The sequence below is a fragment of the Prionailurus bengalensis genome, chromosome E2 (assembly GCF_016509475.1).
Source record: "Prionailurus bengalensis isolate Pbe53 chromosome E2, Fcat_Pben_1.1_paternal_pri, whole genome shotgun sequence".
In the NCBI taxonomy this organism is placed as follows: domain Eukaryota; kingdom Metazoa; phylum Chordata; class Mammalia; order Carnivora; family Felidae; genus Prionailurus; species Prionailurus bengalensis.
In genome coordinates, this window is record NC_057352.1 from 26754811 (window position 1) to 26776928 (window position 22118).

The 22118-nt window shown below is 45.7% G+C and overlaps 1 protein-coding gene across 1 annotated transcript in view; it reads right to left on the reverse strand.

Moving 5' to 3' along the window:
• The window catches only part of ABCC12 (ATP binding cassette subfamily C member 12), a 97559-nt gene that overhangs the window by 14557 nt on the left and 60884 nt on the right, over positions 1-22118 (reverse strand). Inside the window, exons 13-22 of the mRNA XM_043599141.1 lie at positions 18423-18495; positions 16505-16708; positions 12944-13078; positions 12760-12835; positions 12607-12678; positions 9708-9797; positions 8899-9002; positions 6750-6947; positions 5748-5974; positions 1838-1975 (exon numbers count right to left, since the gene is read on the reverse strand). Of these exons, the coding sequence (XP_043455076.1) occupies positions 1838-1975; positions 5748-5974; positions 6750-6947; positions 8899-9002; positions 9708-9797; positions 12607-12678; positions 12760-12835; positions 12944-13078; positions 16505-16708; positions 18423-18495 (1317 nt within the window). The remainder of the gene's footprint in view (positions 1-1837; positions 1976-5747; positions 5975-6749; positions 6948-8898; positions 9003-9707; positions 9798-12606; positions 12679-12759; positions 12836-12943; positions 13079-16504; positions 16709-18422; positions 18496-22118) is intronic.

Consider the following 22118-nt stretch of genomic DNA (forward strand, 5'->3'; position numbering starts at 1 on the left):
ATGGGTTTGAGCCCTGCATTGGGCTCTGTGCTGACAGCTCAGAGCCTGGAGCCTGCTTTGGATTCTGTGTCTCCCTCTCTCTCTGCCCCTCCACCACTCATACCCTGTCTCCCTGTCTCTCAAAAATACATAAAACATTAAAAAAAATTTTTTTTAAGCAATACATGTCAGAAGCCCAAGCCCTCTGGAAAGTCCATGACAGGAAAGAAAGTATTAAAAAGAAGCAGACCCCATCAATCATGTAGGACTCAGCTGCCCTGTAGGATTCCCTTGGAAACCTTGGACAAAAATCTGCAGGAAGACAAACCTTGTATCTGTTTTGTTTGTCATGAGTAAGTTGATGAGTAATTCTATGGACAGGAGCCTTTTCTCATGATCAGGACACTGGAAGTGTCAATGTGTGATGCAGGACTCTCTACAGATGACACATAGGTTAAACTAGGAAGAGCACAGCCACTGATTGAACTAAAGGCAAGTTGAGATGCCAAGTTTACACTGAGACCCTGGGTGGCAAAGTGTGGGAAAAGAGAGAGAAAAAGAATTAGACCCAAACTTGAAGTTTGTGTTAGGTTTTTAAGGCAGAAAAATATGGAAAAAAATAAAACAAAACAAAGTGGAACACCTATGTGTCATACACTGTTATAGATTCACCAAACTCCATTTTTTTCCCTCCTATGGACACAACTGGACTACATTTCTCAGCCTCCCTTGCAGTTTGGTGAGTACATGTGAATGAAATCTGGTCAATGAATGAGGGATCCTGCACCCACCTCTCCTACCTTATCCTCCAGTTAGACACAGAGGATCATAGAGAAGACCCCCCACAGCCCTCAGGATGGAAAAGCCCTAGGTGGAACAAAATCCCTTTCCCCTGCCCTATGGATGCTCTTTAAATTGTGACTTGAGGAAGAATAAATATGTATTGTGTTAAGTCCCTAAAACTTGGAAGTCTTTGCTACTACAGTGAGCCTACATGGTCGATACAATTTATACTGTGTTTTAGAACTTTGGAGCTGGAAGGCTCCAGAGAAATTTATTCATCTAGTCCCCACACTTTAAAAAGAAGAAAAGAGGTGTATATCCATTAAGTGAAATATAATATGGCCTTTAAATTTTATTTTTACTGGGTGCTTGGATGCCTCAGTTGGTTGAGTGTCCACCTCTTGATTTCAGCTCAGGTCATAACCCCAGAGTCATGGGATCCCAGAGTCAAGCCCCACGTCAGCCTCCATACTGAATGTGAAGTCTGCTTAGGATTCTCTCTCTCTCCTTCTGCCTCTCTCCCCTGCTCTCTGTCTCTCTCTCTGTGTGTCTCAAAAATAGAAAAAAAAATAAAAATAAAAAAATTTTATAAGATATATAATGTTTAAAATGTTATTCAAAAATAAAATGAAACAAACATGATTATAAATACTTAAGAAATTTTTAAAAAAGACTGGAAGGAAATATATAAACATATTAATAGGATGTAGTTAGGGACCTTTGAGTGATTTTTTTGTCTTTTTTCTTTTTTTCTTTTTTTTCTTTTTCTGCTTTCTCCTACTTTCCTGAATTGTGCACATTTTACTTCTACTGCATAAAGTAAAACATGTAAAATCACACATTGAGGTTGTCATTGAATGAACTCACCACTTTTGGGGCCCCAGATACTAGGAAGAAAGGCTTAGTACCCTAGAGTACTCCTTCTGGATTCTGACAGCAATTCACTTATGGTGAGTCCCCAGCAGCCCAGACTTCCCTTCTCAGAGTCAAAGAGGCCATCTGTTCCTAGGACCTCCCATTCAGGGTTAGATGTGAAGTGGGGAGACCTGGAGCAGGGGCCCAGTGCAGTACTTACTTGCTAATGCAGTCCTCTTTCTTGTCATAGGCATGGATGATGCCCAGGCCCTGCATCGATGAAGTGATGTGGGAGAACCAGGGAGACCGGCTGATATTCTCCAGCTTCTTGAGCTCCTGGGCTCCTCCATGGAAAATGCTGTAGGAAAATCAAGAAGACTACAAAGTGGGGTCTCTGAGGGCTTGCCCTTAGCACTTGCAGGTCTGACTATGCACTCAAGACAAAGTTTAAGTCAGACAGGTGCCATCTAACTAAGATGAAGGGGTTGGCCTGCCACTCTTCCCTGGGAGAAACCATCCTAGGGACAGATGGGGTCTCAGAAATGTGTCTCAGACATGAATAGAAATTTTCCCCAAAAAGACATACAGATGGCCAACAGACACATGAAAAGATGCTCATCAGTCATCATCAGGGAAATACAAATCAAAACTACAATGAGATATCACCTCACACCTGTCATAATGGCTAAAATTAACAACACAGGAAAGAGATGTTGGCAAGGTTACGGAGAAAGGGGAACCCTCTTACACTGCAAACTGGTGCAGCCACTCTGGAAAACAGTATGGAGGTTCCTCAAAAAGTTAAAAGTAGAACTACCCTATGATCCATCAATCGAACTACTAGGTATTTACCCAAAGAATACAAAAATACTAATTCAAAGGGATATATGCACCTCAATGTTTATAGTAGCATTATTTACAATAGCCAAACTGTGGAAACAGCTCAAGTGTCCATCAACTGATGAATGGATAAAGATGTGGTATATATATATATAATGGATAATTACTCAGCCATAAAAAAAGAGTGAGATTTTGCCATTTGCAATGACATGGATGGAGCTAGAGAGTATAATGCTAAGCAAAATGAGTCAGTCAGAGAAAGACAAATACCATATGATTTCACTCATATGTGGACTTTAGGAAGCAAGGCAGATGAATATAGAGGGGTAAAAAAAAGAGTCAAGCCATAAAGCTGACTGTTAACTATGGAGAACAAACTGAGGGTTGCTGGAGGGGAGGTAGGTGGGGGATTGGTTAAATGGGTGATGGGTACTAAGAAGTGCACTTGTTGTAATGAGCACTGGGCATTGTATGTAAGTGATGAATCACTTACATAGTTCACACTTACATAGTAGTTTCACTACTCCTGAAACTAATATTACACTATACGTTAACTAAATACATAAAATAATTTAAATAAAAACTTGAAATAAAAACTTAAAAAATTAAATAAAAACTTGAAACTACAAAAAAAAGTAAGAAAAAGAAAAATGTCTCAGAAATGTAAGCCATTCCTTGCTATGGTCTCAGTTTTGAGTGTGTCTTGTAGCATGAGTATCTTGCTGCAGGAGATGTGGGTCCAGTCTTTGAAGACCAGGAATTTTCATACAGTGTAGCTTCTAATACAAGCCAACCACTTTCTGGGACCCAACCAAAGAAAAAATGATCTGTTCCATTCTGGTGGAATATCTGGTGTGTCAACTCCAATGCATGGTCTTCTAAAGGCATTTTCAAAGGTAATTTTGAATCATAGCCTCAGCTGCTGACTTTAAAACCAAACTCCTCCACAGGGTGATACTCTCCTGGGTGTTGAAGCTCCAGGACCCTGCAGAGTTCCAGACTACTGCCCACAGGCATGCACATTGGCAGGCTGGCCCATGACAGTGAGTCTAATCTGCCCTCCAGACTCTCATCTAAAACCCAGGGAAGAGGAAAGAAAACCTCATTAGCTCAGAGTTCAAGTGAGTTAGTTGGAAATATTTGGGTGATTCAGTCACAACCAGCCCTGGTCTGGCCTATCTTTGTAGCAAGAAGTAGGGGTGCAAAGCAGAGAAAAACCTTTTGCTAAGTAAATCAACAGTATAAAACAGGAGAACAGACAGGAACAACGATCAAACACAGGGATTACAAAAATGAACGCCAGGTCAAGGAGTCCATTTTAAGAAGCGGTGTCCAAGACATGCTTTATCTTTGCAAAGGACTTGCAGAAAGTATTTTACTTGGTCATCACAATAAATCCTTGAGGCTGGACAGTGAGGCCATGTGACCTTTCTTGGAGTCACCAAGGGGACAGTGGGAGACCAAAGAGAGAGCCCAGGGCTCCAGTTCCCAAGGTCACACCAGCTCCTGCACAGAAGCCAAGGATGCAGAATCCGCCTCTCCAGCCCCGATGCACCCCGATATACCCTCCTTTCCCACTATCTGTTGGCACCATCTATGGACTTGACCCACAAACTTGAAATATCCAACAGTGAGCCCACAATCTTGATTACCCAAATCTCTTCCCTTCCCAGATCACCTTCACATTGCTCTTCACATCACTCCCCATCTTGGACCCATCCTTGGCATTTCCCATTCCCCAACCCCAAAGACCATCTCAGAAATGATTCATAAATCTTTTCTGTCCCCACTGCTGCCACTTGTCTCAACTCTCATTCAGACCATACATTTCAAGAGTCTCTCATCCCATAGCCCTGTCCTGATCTTTCCATAGCTCCATCCATCCTCCACACTGGCCAAAATGATATTTCTAAAAACTCAGCTCTGAGCATGGTGTCCCTGGATGAAAACAACCTTGCTTATGGGTAGAGGCAGGTCTAGGATTTGGGAGCTGAATCCCTTACAGCTAGGGGACCCTCTTTAAGACCCTCAGCATCCAACCCAAGACTTTGTGCATCTAGGAGTGGAATAAACATATTGCTGAATTTTATGAAAACATTTCTATAACACTGTGTAGTTGACTCTTGAACAATGCAAGAGATGGGGCATCAACCCCCACCCCACCCCATGCAATTGAAAATCTGCTTATAACAATTTTGACTCCCCCAAAACTTAACTACTAATAGTCTACTGTTGACTAGATGCCTTACCGATAACATAAACAGTTGATTAACACATATTTTATATGTATTATATACTATATTCTTACTATAAAGTAAGATAAAGAAGAGAAAGGGCTATTTAAAAAATCATTAGGAAGAGAAAATACATTTATAGTATGGTACTGTGTATATATATATATATATATATATATAAAAGAATCCACATATAAGTGGACCTGTGTGGTTCAAACCCATGTTGTTCAAGGGTCAGCTGTATTCCCTTTCTAATTTGTAAGCCACTTATAGCTCTGCAGTCTCATTTGATCCTCACAAGACTCCCCTGGCATAGGTGAGATGTATATTTTAATGGTTACCTTTAGGGATGAAGACACAGGCTTGCAGTATTTCTCTGGCTTCCCCAGGGTCTTCCAGCTAGTTTTGCAGGAGGGCTGGGGCTCTGGTGCAAATTTCTCTGATTTCCAAGCCTTTGGCCTTACACAATACCCACCACGCTGCCTGCTGAGAACTCCAACTCTCTCCAGGAACAGGGAGGAGCTGGGTTCCTTGAGGGTGGGGTCGATCCACCCTCCTGCTTCCCTCCAATGTGGGTGAGGAAGTGGAAATGAGGCACAGCCTCAGTAGGACTCCCCAGTGCCTAGCTGCCTGAGGCCTTTCTCTATCCATATCAGTGATTAGGGTGGGGGCTAGTTCCCAAAGCTCAGAGTGACTAAGGACTGGTCTTACCTCTCTTCTCCAGCAGCAGGATGCCAGAGAGAGCCCCATGGTCAAGAGCATAACAGCAGACAGAAAACAAGCATGGTTACTATTTTCCTCGCCTAGGACCACAGACTTAACCTCCCCATTCATGCCCACCTCTCAGAGTTGCTCTGAGACTAAAATGCCAGATGTATGCAAGACCACTGAGCATAGCACCTGGCATTTCATCACCACTAAAAATCAATATGATCCCCCCCATTCAGAGAAGATAGCAGGGACTCAGCATCACCTGACACTACCCAGTCATTGTGCAGAGTTAACCAAATATGTCAAGATTTCATGTGCTCCTTTTAAAATAGTGCATTGACCTACCATAAAAGAATGAAGAAGCCAACAGCAAGGCCAGCCAGGACTAAAAGGACAGCAGGAAACACAGCAGCCAATATCACAAGAATAAACAGCACCATAAAAAATTGCTGCAGAAAGTTCTCCGCGTGAAATGGAAGCCTCACATCCAGCTCATCCATATCCTTGGAAAAACGGTTCATTAGCCTGCCAGTGGGAGTCATGTCAAAGAAGCTCATTGGGCTCTTTAAGATCTGTGGATAGAGTCAGAGAGTCCACGTTGAGGTGTGAGTTTAGTAAAGCCTGGCCACTCTGCTGGGGCTGGGATATTTTGAGCAGCCTGAGCATTTTTCCGGGGCCCAACCCAGTGTACCAGGCCATCCTGGGAAGGTGAGGATGCTCCCCATTCTTGTGGCCCCCATGAATGAGAGGGATTGTGGGAAAGATTCAGCCTCGGTGTGGAACCCCAGGGAAAGCCCCTGAAGATTGGGCCTCCCTCCAAGCCTGGGATGCAGCCTGGGGTACCTGTGGAAGAGGGTGGGATTTTGTGCTCTGGAGCAATAAAAAGTCAAGTGCCCCTGTGTCTGTCTGCCCTCAAATTATGAGCCACACCTCTGGGCTCTGGCCAGGGCCCTGGCAATAGTGGCTGATGGCTACTGCTGCAGTGGAATGAGAAGGCAGCCAGAAGGACTTCTTAAGGCCCTCAGTGTACTCAGGGCTCTTTGGAGCTGGAGATGTCCTGTTGGCCTGTACATGTCTGTCCCAATGCAGTGCTCTCAGGAAAACCTTCCTGACCACATTTGCCTCCACCCCTAGTTTAGTCTGAGGGCTCATGACACATCCCTTCAGCCCCTGGAGTTGCCTTCACAGTTGATAGTACATATTAGGAAGCTTCCCAGACATCACTGTAAGCATCTTGAGCATCATGTCTGTCCCCAGAGCCCAGCTCAGTACCCAATGTATCATAGGTGCTCAATAAAAGCTATTGACTGAAAAACTGGATTCGTTTGCAGGCCCTGAGAGCAGTACCTTGTCAAATACTCGGTCGTGTAATGAGCAGGATGCCATCAGTGTGGTCTTGGTGAAGGTGAAGCCTTTGATGATACTAAACATCAGTACAGACACCATACTCCCTGCGTATACCCACTGGTACACATGCTGCCCAGTGTCTGCCAGGACTGCGCCAATTTCACATGCACTCTTGTTGCCCTGGGGTCCACAGGTCATCTTTGGAGAAAAACAGAAGAAGCACCAAGAATTGGTAAACTGTCAGGAAAATGGGAATTTCCCAGAGGATCCTTCCAGAGAGAAGAAATTAAAAAGGGGTGCATAATTGCTAAGAAATCAGGTCACTTCCCTCTGAGGGCCTCGTAACTTTGCATGGGTCCTCCTGTTGGGTGGTCAGCCCCCGAGGGGTACCTGATTTATAAGTCTCAGCACAGTCAGTGGGAAAAGCAAAACAGACAAACCAGGCAGGCACAGCAGACAGATAGTTTCTGTCCCAGAAGCTAACTACACCTCAGGAGACAAGAGGTGATATTGGTCCAGGAAGATTACAGAAGCACAGGAACTCTGGATGCCAAGAGGCTACCTGAACAGCCCTCAGGCAGCCCATACAGGACAGTGTATCAGGAACCTGCCTGGCAGAAGCCACCAGGCCTTTAGGGAGATGTGGGGGGTCTCTCTGTAGGATGGACCAGCTCCACAACCCCCTCCCTTTCCTTTCCTTAAGGGGCACCTTGGAAGGCATTGTTCCACTGCCCTGAAGTCTCTGGTGGGGAGGAGGGAGACTGGTGAACCACAGAACTCTAGGAAAATTCAAGAGGACCACATGCAGCTCCATCCTGCTGGGGGTGGGGGGCGTGGAACACACATTTTTGCTAACATTTCTGGGGAGAAGCCATCTCCTCCTCCTGAGAAATTGGTGGTTCCATTTTTCTCTGAGCCATGTGCTGAAAGTCAGGACTGCCTTTGGGGAGCAAACAAGCATCTTTCTTCTAAATGCCATTTTGCTGATTACAGCAATGGCGGAAACGTAAACCAGAGGTGACAGCTGATGGATGAACACCCATAAAAGCAAAAGCATCCCTATGGAGCTAATTGATTGAAGGCCCAGCTTGAACTGAGGAGTCTTCACTATGCATCAGGTTGTGCCCACAGTGTCTGGGGGGGCCAGGCAAACACCTGGGTCTGCCATCACTGCTGCATGCTCAATTAGCCAATGGCACCAGCTCACTGGGGAAGCACCACACCTAGGAGGAGGTTCCATCCAGACCAGAAACCTTGAGCTCTTCATGAGCCAGTGAGGATCTGGGGGAATATTCCAGAGATGGCTCTCTTCCTGCACAGTGCAGGGCACCCACTGGCTTCTCCCCTTGGGAATGACCCCAGGAAGCTGTGCCAACCTCTGGGAGAGCTATAGTGACTTCTCCCCTGCCTACGTCTCCCCAGTGCCTTCTCACTTTGGTTGTCATAGCAACAGCACTATACCAAAATGTAAACTTGAAGGATGCACCTACACCATTCCCAGGGGCTCCAGGAAAGCTTAGAAGCCATCGGCCAAAAGCTAGGAGAGTTTTTAGCAAGCTCCAGCAAGAGCAGACTTATCAGTCCTTCCCAGGTGGGGCTGCGGTCTAGAGAAGAGCCTTGGGTGGCAGATACCCAGTGTCTCAGAAAGATACACGGTGCTTCTGCAGCACAACCAGGGACTAAATCTGGCTTTTGCATATCCCTTTCCTGTAGAGGGACTTTGGAGAGCAGAAAGAGAAGGAACACTCAGACACCCCACAGTGTCAACAATAAGATGCCAGTATATGTTCAGAGGCAGGAAGGTTAAAGTCCATGTTAGGTTTCCCTGGGCCCCTCCAGGGCCTCCTGAAAGGTGCCTCACGGTGGAGGCTGCAAGACTGACTCTGTCCTACACGGGCATGACTCCACAGACATGCTGAGTTTGCCTGGCACAACCACAATCTTCTTAGCTAATCCTTTAAAATCTGAAGGTGGCACAGAGAAATCTAGATGCCCTGCTTGTCTTGAAAAATCAAAGGGGATTTCAGGACTTGAATTGTGTAGGCAGCTGATCTCAACTTCATGGAAAGGGGCAATGGCAGGCTCATTGTGTGTGTTCCTACTATCCATCAAATGACTCAACATTCTCCAAGGCCAAAGGGAAACTCACCTGTGAACCCTTGTCTAGCCAGAGACCCAGCCACCAATTGCTGAAGACAGAGCTACCGATCATCAGGAGGAAGAGGGACACCACAAAGAGAGAGAGAAGGTACCCTACAAGAGGAGGGGAGAGGTCCAGAGAGTTACAGAGGAGTCTGCTGTAGGTCCAACCCTGATGGGAAATTCAAAGCCTGCAGGAACAGGGCCCCCGCCCCTGGCAACCACCTTCCAGGCTGCTACCACAAGTCTGGGTGTTGAGACCCTGAACCCCAATGGGGACATGTGTTCTCCCTGGTTGGAAAATGGGTCAAAATTGCCAATATATTGACAAAAACCACCAAATGCACCTTAATAGAAGCAACTTGGTATTCTTCAAACAAACAAACAAACAAACAAAAAACATCTTGCTGGGGAGAGACAAGAAATAAAAGTTTAAGGTATTTGCACACTGAGATGGGAATCTTGCACCGAAGGCAGGCTATGAGTGGATGGCTGCTGTACTCAGTCATGAGGCAGCGAGGTGCAGAAGAACCATGGCTGGTTCATGCTGCTGCTCATTCAGTTGCAATAAATAGCATCTGGCAGCTTTAATGGAGATAAAGGGTGATTCCATTTAAAAGGCTGTATTATCAGACTTCAGATTTTTAGGCCCAGGGAGGAGGAGGTGGGGGGGGGGAAGTGGGGAATAAAAGCATTGACAAATGGGTCCAGCATAAAAGGAGTAATTGTCAAGGAAATTATAAAATGTGAACCCAACAGTTTGAGGACGGATTTTTTTAATGCAAATTAAATCAAGAAACCCGTTGTTTTATATCAAACCTCCAGAAGCCTTAATGTACGTGTGATACGTTTTCCAGGTCACGGTTCCTTCCTGAGGGGATTCAGTCTGGACGAGCTGGTGCAGAGGAACTACAGAGACAGACACAAGTCCTGTGTCACCTGCTGGTAGGGCAGGAGCGCAGAGGGGCAGGCACACCTCTCCTGCATACCCCACACCACCATCAGAAGGGGGGGCAGTTCCACCCTCTCCTTCCATTTATCCTATGCTTTGAAATTCCCAACACACTTTTTCTCGTGTTATTTTCTCATCACAGCCCTGTAAGACAAGTGGCTTTCAATCTTTCAAGAAATGTTTATTAAGCATCTACTATGTGCTCAGCCTTGGGATATGGATTGCTTGTGGTCTATTTCTCCAGAAGCTGTTTCTAAGAAGAGGGTATGAGTGCATGCAGCTTATTCAGGAGCTTGAGGGAGTAGGAAAGGGAAGGAAAGGCAGCAACAAAAAGGCATCTCACCGAGGGATCACCAAGCCAGAGATCCCTGTGGACAACTGGAGCTTAATCTCATGTAGAGAAATGTCGGAGCCAGTGTGGAGCAGGCTTTTCACCTGACCAGAGGGATCTGGGATATTTCTACAACTCCCATTGGCCACTGGATGAGGGCTCCTCCCTGCAGGGGGTTAATTTGCCAGCACTTCTAGCTTGACCTGAGGCTGGCAGTTTCCAGAGAGAGCCCCTGGGCAAAGGAATACAGCTGGGAGTCAGGCTACATGCGCTGAAGTGCTAAAGGCACCCACAGCAGTTACTGCAGGGTGACCAGGAAGCAGGTAACTCTTGTCTTCTCAAAGCTCACGCCTCAAAGAAGAAACCCAGGGCATCTCCTTGGTCAGCCACTGCATGGGCTCCTGATTCCATCCATGTGGCTGCCCCAAGTCCTCTCCACTTTCCAAAGGGAAAGGAAAATGACCATCAAATTCTCATGGAAACCACATCCAGAGGTATAGGGATGTTTGGCTAAACATCCAGCAGTCAGAACCGAGTACTCATCCCATTCTTCTTCTTCATAGAGAAGCATGAAAATGTCAGCTCCAAAACAGAATCCTACACCATACGTAGCTTTTATAAACAGAGATAAATAGAGCTAGACCCGAGGCTGCCCCTGCACACAGACCCTCTGCATCTTGCTCTGAGAGGGAGAGCTGTCACACCTCAAAGGTGCCTCCATGAATAAAGCTACTATTGTACCCTCTGCCTGGGAACCTTTGCGCTTCTTTGAAATGTTCAGCCTGACTTTCGTTGTGTTTCTCCCTGGGCCTGTAAAATGAGATGCCCAGGTGGGTTGGCAGAGCATAACGAACAACCTTCTGGAGCACAAAAGGAACTGGTCAAATCCCCTTGCAGCCTGCCAGCCCAGCCTGGAATGTTGCTGATTCTCTGTTCACCTTGCTGTGCTTTAAAAAATGCCCTGATGCCAGGCATGCTGGGCACTGCCACCTTTAACTGGCTCCCTTCCTATAACTTTCAGAGCATTTCACATGTTTGATTTCCCCTCCAGAGAAGGGGAATGAGAAAGAAAAGAGGAGCAGGATTTACTCTGTTCACAGGAGCTCACATCCTGGGCAGCCTGGAGCTTTCCTGAGAAGGCACGAAAGAGATGGCAAGTACCTCACTTCAGCCTTGGCAGCCTCCAGAGCGATAAAAATATGCCGTCTTTCCAAACATGCATGCATTTGTCACAAGCACCATTAATGGTGCCAAATTTCAATTCAAAGACTCACATTTTTTTTCACATTTTAACATCTCTGAAATCAGGATGTGCCTTCCATTCTGTAGTATGCCATATCGTCTAATTGGCAAAGATTTTTCTTTCTAAGTGGTACATAAAACGATGGTGATCTTAAAATGGATGGTATCTTAAACTTGATTAAATACACTGAGGGTTTTTTTTCCAGCTACACATTATTGAGGAACAGAGCTCTAACTTGGAAAGCCACCTCATTATGTGCACTTTGAGGAAAGAAGTGGTGGATCTAGACCCCTGTCTGCTTGGTGCCCAGCCCTGGGCAGCGCACCCGGTAGATGCTCAACAAGTGTTGAATGGATGCAGGGTGGGGATGAGAAGAGGCAGCCTGATGATACCCTCACCATGCTTATCTCCCACATCTCTCCTCTCTTCCTTCCCAGAATTCCATCCTGCCCTCAACTCCAAATCCCCCCAGCCCCCACCTTCTTACGACAGTGACCCCGGAAAACTCTGGGGACCAGTCCCAAGGTTTTCCCCTCTGTAAGGCCCTCCCTGACTTGTTATGTCCACCCCAAATCCCCATTACCCTGAGTCCAGTTCCCCTGATTATCCCCTGTCCTGTGACCCCCACCAGGCCATAAGGTCTTGAGACAAGGGGCGTATTTTTGTCCACGCAGACTAACGTGGTGCCCAGCACAGAGAAGAATACTTAGTCCTAATCTTTTCACGGCTGCAAAATCCTTTCTCAACGCTTCCCATAAAGAGTGTGAAACAGCTCCTATGTGTGCTTTGCCTTTAATCAATCTATGTGCTGTGCTTTGACCTTTCTAACTAATAACAGTAATAACTACTCTTGAGGATTGCTGTATGTCAGGCACTGGGCTAATCATTTTATCTGCAGTTTCTCATGTAATCTTTGTAAGAACCAGGAGTTGGTAGTATTATTTTCCCATTCTACGGATTAAGAAACTAAGGTTCAGAGTGGCCAAGTGTCTTGCACAAACTCATAAAACTAGTAAGTGGTTGAGTCAGAGTTTGGACTCAGGCAGTTGAACCCCTAGGCTCACATGATGGTAAACTGTATAATCCTAGCTGCCCAAAAGGACATACACTGTGCTTACATTTCTCTATCAAGAATGGTGGATGCTCACCCAATATTTACGACTATGTAACTGAGGGAACGAATAGCAAATACCTTTTATGTCTACAAATTCTGAGTCCATTTCAGGTTCTTTTTCTTCATCTTTCCCATCTCCTGGATCCAAAACTAAGGTGAGAAATAAAGAGATCTGTGTCTGCTCATGAGCCACGGGCAATAAGAGAAGAGTGTTTCGAACTCAGATTGTACCAGCATCTCCATCTCTCTCAGTGGGGCTCTCCTTAAGGGCTTCCACCATTGCTGTATTGTAAATGTGCTCAGGATCCTGGAGACAAAAAGACATACCTTCTGAAAGCTAAATGACAGGACTTCTCCCAGGCTGGAGACTGCAAGGGAGGGATCCCATCTCTTGCACCCCAGTACAAAGAGTTACCTTGAATTGCAACCCTCGGAGGTTGTGAATCAGCTTTGCATAGCACCCTCTCTCCTCCATTAACTCCTTATGGGTTCCCTTTTCACAAATCTCTCCATCTTCTAACAAAATGACTTCATCACAAGACTCCAAGAACTGCAGAGATATTAAAGTGACCTATAGTGAACTTCTGCCTGGTAAGAGAAGAGTGTGGTGCCAAACTCCCATCCAGTGGTGTTCCAAGTTCTTCTAGTGCAGAGGTTATCAACCTTGGCACTATTGACACTGAGGGCCAGATGATTCTTTGTTGTTGGGGCAGAACGGGGGGCTGTCTTGTGCATAGTAAGATATTTAGCAGCCTCCCTGCTCTCTAACCCACTAGATGCCAATAGCACCCCCCATCCCAGTTGTGACAAGCAAAAATGTTTCCAGATATTGACAAATGCCCTCTAAATGGCAAAATGGCCCCCAGTTGAGAAGCACTGATCTAGTGAACACTGGTGTCACGAGTACAAAGGGAGCCTTTGGTTGTCACTATGATGCACATTGACTCTTCCTTTCCTACTGTTCCCTAAATGAGCTGCCATGCTAAGAAATCAGATCGGGGAGCAGGGGAATTTGGAATATAAAATTGACAAGTTACTGCAAGACGAAGTTTGGTGGAAAGGGGAAATGTGACCCCAGCAACAGCCTTACTCTGCTGCTATAAAGTTACAATACCACCTCATCATCCTCATCTAGCCCACGAAAAGCAGAACATGGAGCAGTTCCCAGCCACCAAGTCATACCCCCTGGCCTCAGGAATTTACACCAGATTTATCTGTACAATAAAAATATAACTACATTTAATATGGCATCCCACATTTTTTGCCCAAAGCACTTCTATTTTCCTGGTTTGAGTTCCCTTCATTTGCATATCACTCTTGAAATCAAAGAGTTCTGCTAAAAGGGGTTTCCTTGCATTTGGAGTGAGGGTCAGGTCAACCCATCTAAGATCAGAAAGTCCCTCATACAGGGGCAAGATGTTATGAGATTTAAGACAGTTTTGCCCAAAGAAGCCTTTGCAATACAGGCCAGAAGTCTTTCCCTGTACCCAGGGTCTAACCATGGTCAAATCAGCTTTCCATGTACTTGATTAGAAGCTTGAGAGAAGTGGCTACATTTGGTCATTGCTCTCCCCATTGGTGTTGGGGAAATGGGGAAGGTGCCCAAAAGGCCAAATGACAGCCATTCTGACAGCTTGCACAGCTCCAGCCTTTCTGCCTCCCTTGGACTAATGACTCAGCTTCTTGTCCACTTTCCCAGACAGCCAAAGCAGGAAGAGACTGGCTTTTAATGTCCAGTTGAGACTCTCTCTGAGAGATTCTTTTTCCTGAAAATAACATCTAGCCTTTATACAGCATCTTCTTACCTTTCAAAGCCTGATCTTGTTTTGTCTTTTATCTCTCAATCTCCCACAAGCCAGTAAAGGAAGTGGCAGCTTTGTTACCAGTCCATTCTCCAGATATGGAAATTGAGACGTTGGTATGGGGCCTGCAACAGCCCCAAAGCCTTTTCTACCTGTGAGGACCCACATTGCAGCCAAGGGAGCTCCTGGTGAAGGTCCTCTGGCTAATGAGCACCCTCCCTCCCCAGTTCACACCAGTGAGATCCGGCATGATTTGAGCAGCTTTGTTCTGCAGACTCACAAAATCTGACCCTGGGTTAGATTTCAGTGGCAACTGCATCTCTTATTTCATTTGTTTCCTCAAGTAGAAGAACAATTGTCCAGCCCAAGCCCTGGCAAGCGTCCGGATTGGCTATGGGCCCAAGAGTAAAAGCAGCAGAGAAATGTTCTAGAAAGCCCAGGGGCTCTGGTTCAGGGGCTCTGAGCCCCCTCTTCCCTAACAATGGACAGCTGGACTGAGACTCCAGTGCCATCTTGTGGATGCTTGCATTTTTCAACACTCAAAAAGTGAGGGACAATGACCTTGGAGAAAGGTAGACTCTTTGAGGAGACTTAGGCCTGGGGAAAAGATATTTCTTGCCTGGGGTCATGCTATTAGTCATCAAGGTTCAAAGACTCCAACAGTCTGATGTGATGACTCCCAAGTCAGAACTCCTACAAGGACAGCCATGGCCCACATTTGTCAGGGGCCACAAGTCCCCCTCCAGATACCCAGAACCCCTCAGGAAGACAGCCCTCCCCACTACAGGTGGTCTCCAAGAATTGGACCTTCACGGTGCGGAGCTGTGGTTACAACATTTAGCACCCTGGCTGGGCAAGACCCCATTTCCACTGGCCTCATGGGGGTCCAGAAGAAATCCAACCTTCTCCTCCACTCTGATGACTGGCCAGCTGAGGAACTTGTCTGTACCAGCTCCACTGGATGCTTCCCAGAGGTGATCGAGCCCACTCAGAGGGAACCCAAAATTCAGATGCTTGGAGTTTATTCTGAGAACTCCAATCCTCAGCAAAGAGGCTGGAAGCAGAGCTATAGCAATGGGAAGAAACAGTTTTCCTAGGTCTTTAAAAAATTTCTCTCTTCTCAAGCTGGCCCTTCTAGACACTGATAGATCTTAGAAAATTTGGCCAGAACATCCTGTAGCCATGGAAACCTCATCTGCCTCCCCCTTCCCTAGGTTGACTTACCCATGCAAAGGCCATGAGGTCTGCTTCTTACCCCCCAGACCAGGCCCCTGTTGAACATTTTCCCCATAGGTGGTAGGAGAGGAAAGGGCAGGATTTCTGCTCCAACAGTCCTCTCAATGCAGGTCACTCCTGTGGGATCTCTCTTCCAGCAGGAGATGTACACATGTATATACACACAGATATACACGAACATATCACACACCTCTAGGGTCTCACTGTGGAGAGGAAGAGGCAGGGGGAAATCTGGTTTGTCTCAGAGTGGAGGGGAGTTTTGGATTCCTTTGATTCATCAAGGCATTCATAACCCTCGATGAGGTTGACATTGTGAGAACTTTCCCCAACCTGCCAAGCCATTCAAGGCAAGCTCAGTAACCCCTCCGCAAGATTCATGTTCCTAAGCCTGAGAGAGTGGCTCTGAGCAAGGAGAAGAGTCTTGCCTTAGCCCGAAAGTCCTGGTCTCCAGCCTTTCCCCCTGGTTAGTGATACCAGGGACATCTGGGCCCCCAATCCCACTCCCAGGACCTCCTGGCCTCTGGCCCACCCAGCCCTTGCTGGAGGAAGGATGAGTCTGAATTGTTTCCACCTGGCTTTCCACCTCCCTACCATCAGTAGTCCAGAGCTGAAAGAGGTGCCCTATGTCCACCCCATATATAGGGGTCCACTGCTCCTGGAGAATTTACCTTCTAGTAAAGAAAGGGCTCAGCCCCACTGAATCCAAAATTAGGACCAATAGGAGCCATGCACAGAGAGGATCGGGCAGGGCTATATGAAAGATGGGATGGCTTGGGAGAATCATGAGTGTAACCTACACATCTTGCTCCCTCCCTGACCCTGTCCAGGTGAAGACAACCTCGGATGGGAGAGGCAGGTTTAGGCAGAAGAGAAGACTCTGTGAGCATTAGGTGCCACACCCATCCTATGGCCTCATGGATCCTGCCAGTCCCAGTCACCTGCAGCTGGTGGGTCACCAGAACAATGGTCTTCCCGCTGAGCGTCTTCTTGATGCACTCCTCGAAGACATACTTCCCCACGTGGGCATCCACTGCTGACAGGGGGTCATCCAGCAAGTAGATTTCGTGGTTCGAGTAGACAGCACGGGCCAGACTGATCCTCTGCCTCTGTCCCCCAGAGAGGTTGAGGCCCCGCTCCCCAATCTGTAGACAGGAGCAATACTACTGCCCATCTCTAGGCTCCAACCCCACCCTGCAGTCCTCAGGGAGCAAGAACTTCTTGAAGCTTCTCAAGACTCTTCTGATCATTACTATGTCCCAGCTCATCCACCCCTTATAAGGACCCTGGACTGCATCATATGCCTTGGGAAGTAGAAGATTTGCTTCTGCAGAAAGCCTGGTGGATAGTGTCAACTAGGGGAAAAACTCTTTCCAATGTTGAGTGGGGGGGACCTAGCTTACAACAGCCCCATTCCAGTGCATATACCATAGGGAGGGGCTATGTCTTGACCACTAACACCAAAGGGAACTGTTGAGCAGAAAGATCTGGGAGAGTGGACTGGTGAACAGGAGGGAGAAGAGGTTGGGAGCAGATGGAAAAGGGGGGTCTCTATTTGCTTGCTTGTGGATCAACTCCCAACCCCCACTAGGACTTCTAAGCTCTACAAAGACAGAAGGTATGTCTACCTTGTTCATCACTATATCTGTAAGGCCTGGCACCACACCTGACCCAGAGCAGGCACTCATTGAGTATTTGTAGAAGAGATGAAAAGGTAGATAGCCTACTATAGGTTATTCTGACCAACTGACCCCAAAGTGAACCCCCATTATGTTCAGCCAGGCATTGGGTTGAGCACTGGGGAAAGACACATGAAGCTGGACCAAAAAAGTCTCCCATCTACTGTGAGCTCACATATTAGCAGAAAGTGGAGGCCTGGTCAGTTACGCACATAATAATGGTGCAAAGCAAGATTTAACAAATGCCAACTGAGAAGCATAAGCCAAGTATTCTGGGGCAAATTACATCAGTCCACAAGATTCAAGAAAGGGAAGTCTCCCCCTCCAGGGGGTGGATTTGGGGTTAGAACTCAAAGGGTGGTTAACAATAGCAAAAACAGAGGTCTGGAAGCTGGAAGGCAAGTGCACACTTAGGTGGGCAGGTAGGGATGAGTAGAAGCAAACCCTGGGAAGGTGGGCCAGGACTGCAGCAAGAGAGGTCCTGAATGCCAGGCCAGGATGGCTGTGGTGACCATTTCCTTGACACAAGCACATTAAGGGCACCAGCAGAGAAAGGCAATGTGTTCCAAACTGGTCTTTCTTCAAGATGCTTTAGCTCTATGGTATCCTTTAGGTGGTTGGCAAAGTGTGAAGACTAAGCAGAGGACACACTGGGATCAGGAGACAGGAAGATGGCACAGTGACTTCCCCCCACCCAAGTCACCCGAGTTGGCAGACTCCACCGAGGACCCAGGCAGCTCTTGGGACAAGCAGCTGGGAGTAATGTTTGGAGGGCAGAGAAAATGAGGCAAGAAGGGGCCCTTGAGACTCCAGCCACAATGCAGCACCCCTGGACCTCTGTCTTTGGAGGACAGAGCCAGCCCATGAGATAAGGAAGCAGCTTCCAACAGAAACATTTTCTAAGATAATAGGCAGACTGGGAATGGCCCCAGGAGTGACAATGCTGAACCCAACACAGGTGGAGTTGGTACCACATCCATTGTAATAATCCCCTAAGAATAAAACAAGATGGAGAATTCAGGATGGTAGAACCTAGCTGGTCCCACATTTCTTGGGACCTTTCTGTCCTCCAGGGCATCTAAATGTGGATGGAACTGGGGCCTGTTAGCCTCCCCCTTTCGACCTGGGCAGCCATGCTGCCATGCCACTGCAGTGGAGCTGAGCTCCCAGCTCTGCTCACCTCAGTCAGGTCTCCATAAGGAAGGTTGCTCAGGTCCTTCTGGAGGGCACAGACACGAACTGTGTGCTGATACCTGTGGACAGAAATGTCAGTGTGATAACAAAAGACACAATTTCTTCCCTGGGTTGCCTGGAAAGGGATTGCTGGTGTCAATGGGGTAAGGCAGGGAAGTAGCCAGTTGCTTCATCTTTGATGTCCAAGGACAGTTTCCCCTTGACTCATAGGCATCCCCCACACTCCTTATGTGGAGTTGAGTCAGGGATGGCCCCTCCCCTCACAGGCTTCCTGCCTTGAGGGGAAGATGACATCAATGCACATGGAACCTCTAAAAAAAAAACTGGCGGCACCAACTGCTAGCACTGCTCTTGGGAGTCAGAGAAGAGAGTGACAAGTGTGGGCTAAGGTCACTGTGGGAGGCTTCCCAAAGGATACAAGACCATGAATGGAAGAGATGTGTGTTGGTGGAGGGTATAATAGTAGGATGTTGGGGTGATTACTAATGACGACTCTGACATCTGCGCCAGGATGGTCCTCTATCCACCAGTAACTCCTACAAGGTTGGAGAAAGCAACCTTTCTCCACCTGAGACACTTTTGGACACTGGGCACAGAGAATGCTGCTTGAGGAGCAGAGAGGCCAAGCAGGAATATCTCAGTTCCTTAGACCTCCCAGCCCTTTGGAATATCCTTCAGCATTGTGCACTTTCTAGCCCTGGGCCAGCCTGTAGGGACTCTAATGGGCAAGACCCTAACCAACTCTCAGTAGCCACGATGCTCAGATCAGCCACTCATCCTGCAAAGGACAGGATCCCCCATCATGCTGAGGATCCCATGACTTACTGGGCATGACCCCAGTCCCTCTCCTTGGGGGACTGAGAGCAAGGGATCCAGGAAAGTCAATAAGTTAGTAGGCAGGAACTCAGAGATGTCCAGATCCCAAACTATGAGAAAATTTCACACCCTTCTCCCTGGGTTTTCTCTGTACCTCATTCCCACTCAGACTGCCCCCACTCTAGATAGAATCTCTCCCAGGGAACCAGAGTACACCACATAGCTTCTTCAGGAACTGGTTCCTGCTCTGAATTCCCTGGAGTTCAAGCTCATGCCCTATCCAAGGAGCAGCCAGTTCCAGCCACTGGACCCTAGGTTTCTGTACCACTTGAAAGGCCTGCTGCCTCCACAAAGGTTAATTAGTTGACTAATTGATTTAATGGTTAATTGATATCATTACCATCATCACCATCATTGGGATCCTCTTTCTCAATGCATGACAATGGGAAAGTCTTACAACTCAGACTTTGCAAGACACACCTTCCCAATAAAGGTTACCAGCAAGAGAGTGAGCAGGCAGATCATGAGTAGTTACCCTTCAGCTGGCACACTGGCCCCTGGCAGCACTCAATACCCTGGAGCAGAAGCTGGGCATAGCCCTGAGCATCATGCCCATGTCCCACCTTTAGGAGTGGTATACATGGTGGTTAAGATCAGGGGCTTTGGCAAGGTAGCAATATTTACATTAGACAAAATAGACTTTAAAGCAAATACTGTAGTAAGAGACAAAGTATTACATAATGATAAATTATGTCAGTATTATAATGGCAAAGTATTAAATAATGATAAAGGGATCAATCTAACTAGAGGATATAACAACTGTAAATATCTATGTATCCAACATTGGAGCACCTAAATACATAAAGCAAATATTAATGGATATAAAGAGACAAATTGATGGTAATACAATAATAGTAGAAGACTTTAACATCCCATGTACATCAGTGGATAGACCATTCAGGCTGAAAATGAGTAAGAAAACAGTGTCTTTGAATGACACATTAAACCAGATGACCCTCAGAGATATATAAAGAACATTCTATCCAAAAACAACAGAATACACATTCTTTTCGAGTGCACATGAAACATTCTCCAGAATAGATCACATATTAGGCCACAAAACAAGCCTCAATAAATTTTAGAAGACTGAAATCATAGCACACATCTTTTCTGATTACAGCAGGTATAAAACTACCAATCACAAGAAAAAATTCTGGAAAAACACAAACCCGTGGAGTCGAAACAACATGATACTTAACAATCAATGGGTCAATGAAGCAATCAAAGAAGAAATCAAAAAAGCCATGGAGACAAATGAAAATGAAAACACAATGGTTCAAAATCCTTGGGACACAGCAAAAGTAGTTCTAACAGAGAAGTATATAGTGATACAGGCCTTCCTAAAAAACAATAAAAAACTCAAATGATCTAAACTTATACTTAAAGGAATTAGAAAAAGAAGAACAAAGCCCAAGATGAGTAGAAGGAAGAAAATTATAAAGCTCAGAGGAGAAATAAATGATGTAAAGACTAAAACAAATCAGGAAAAAATATCAATGAAACAAAAAGCTGATTCTTTGAAGAGATAAACAAAATTGATAAACTCTCATCAAGAAAAAGAAATGACCCAAATAATTAAAATCAGAAATGAAAGACGAGAAGTAACAATGGACACCACAGAAATACAAAAGATTCTAAGAGAATACTATAAAAATTATATGACAACAAATTGGGCAACCTAGAAGAAATGGATAAATTCCTAGAATTAATTACACAATCTTCCAAACCCGAATCAGGGAGAAATAGAAATTTTTGACAGACCAATTACTAGTAACAAAATTAAATCAGTAATAATATATATTTTTTAAAACTACCAAAAATTAAAGTCCAGGGCCACATGGATTCACAGGTGAATTCTACCAAATATTTGAGGAAGAGTTGATACCTATTCTCCTCAAATTATTCCAAAAAATAGAAGATAAAGGAAAGCTTCCAAATACATTCTATGAAGCTAGCATTACCCTGATACCAAGACCATACAAAGAACACAAAAAAGAGGGAGGGAAGGAAGGAGGGAGGTATGGAGGAAGAAAGAGGGGGAGAGAGGGGGGAAGGAAGGAAGGAAGGAAGGAAGGAAGGAAGGAAGGAAGGAAGGAGAAAGAAAGAAAGAAAGAAAGAAAGAAAGAAAGAAAGAAAGAAAGAAAAGGAAGAAAGGCCAATATCCCTGATGAACATAGACGCAAAAATCCTCAAAATATTAGCAAACCCCATTTAACAATACATTAAAATGATCATTCACCAAAATCAAGTGGGTTTTATTCTGGGGACACAAGAATGGTTCATTATTTGCAAATCAATCAACATAATACACCACCTCAACAAAATGAAAGCTGAAAATCATATGATCATCTCAATAGATGCAGAAAAAGCATTTGACAAAATCCAGCATCATTCAGATAAAAACTCCCAAAAAAAGTGGGTTTAGAGGAAATATATATCAACATAATAAAGGCCATATATGAAAAAGTCACACCAAATATCATACTCAATGGTGAAAAACTGAGAGCTTTTGCTCTAAGATCAGGAACAAGACCAGGATATTTACTTTTGCCACTTTTATTTTACATGGTACTGGAAGTTCTAGCCATAGCAATCAAACAAGGAAAAGAAATAAGAGGCATTCATATTGGCAAAGAAGTTAAACTGTCACTATTTGCAGATGACATGAAACTATACCTGAGAAACTTAACAGGAGACCATGGGGGAGGGGAAGGAAACAAAAAAGTTAGAGAGGGAGGGAGACAAACCATAAGAGACTCTTAAAAACTGAGAACAATCTGAGGGTTGATGGGGGCTGGGAGGGAAG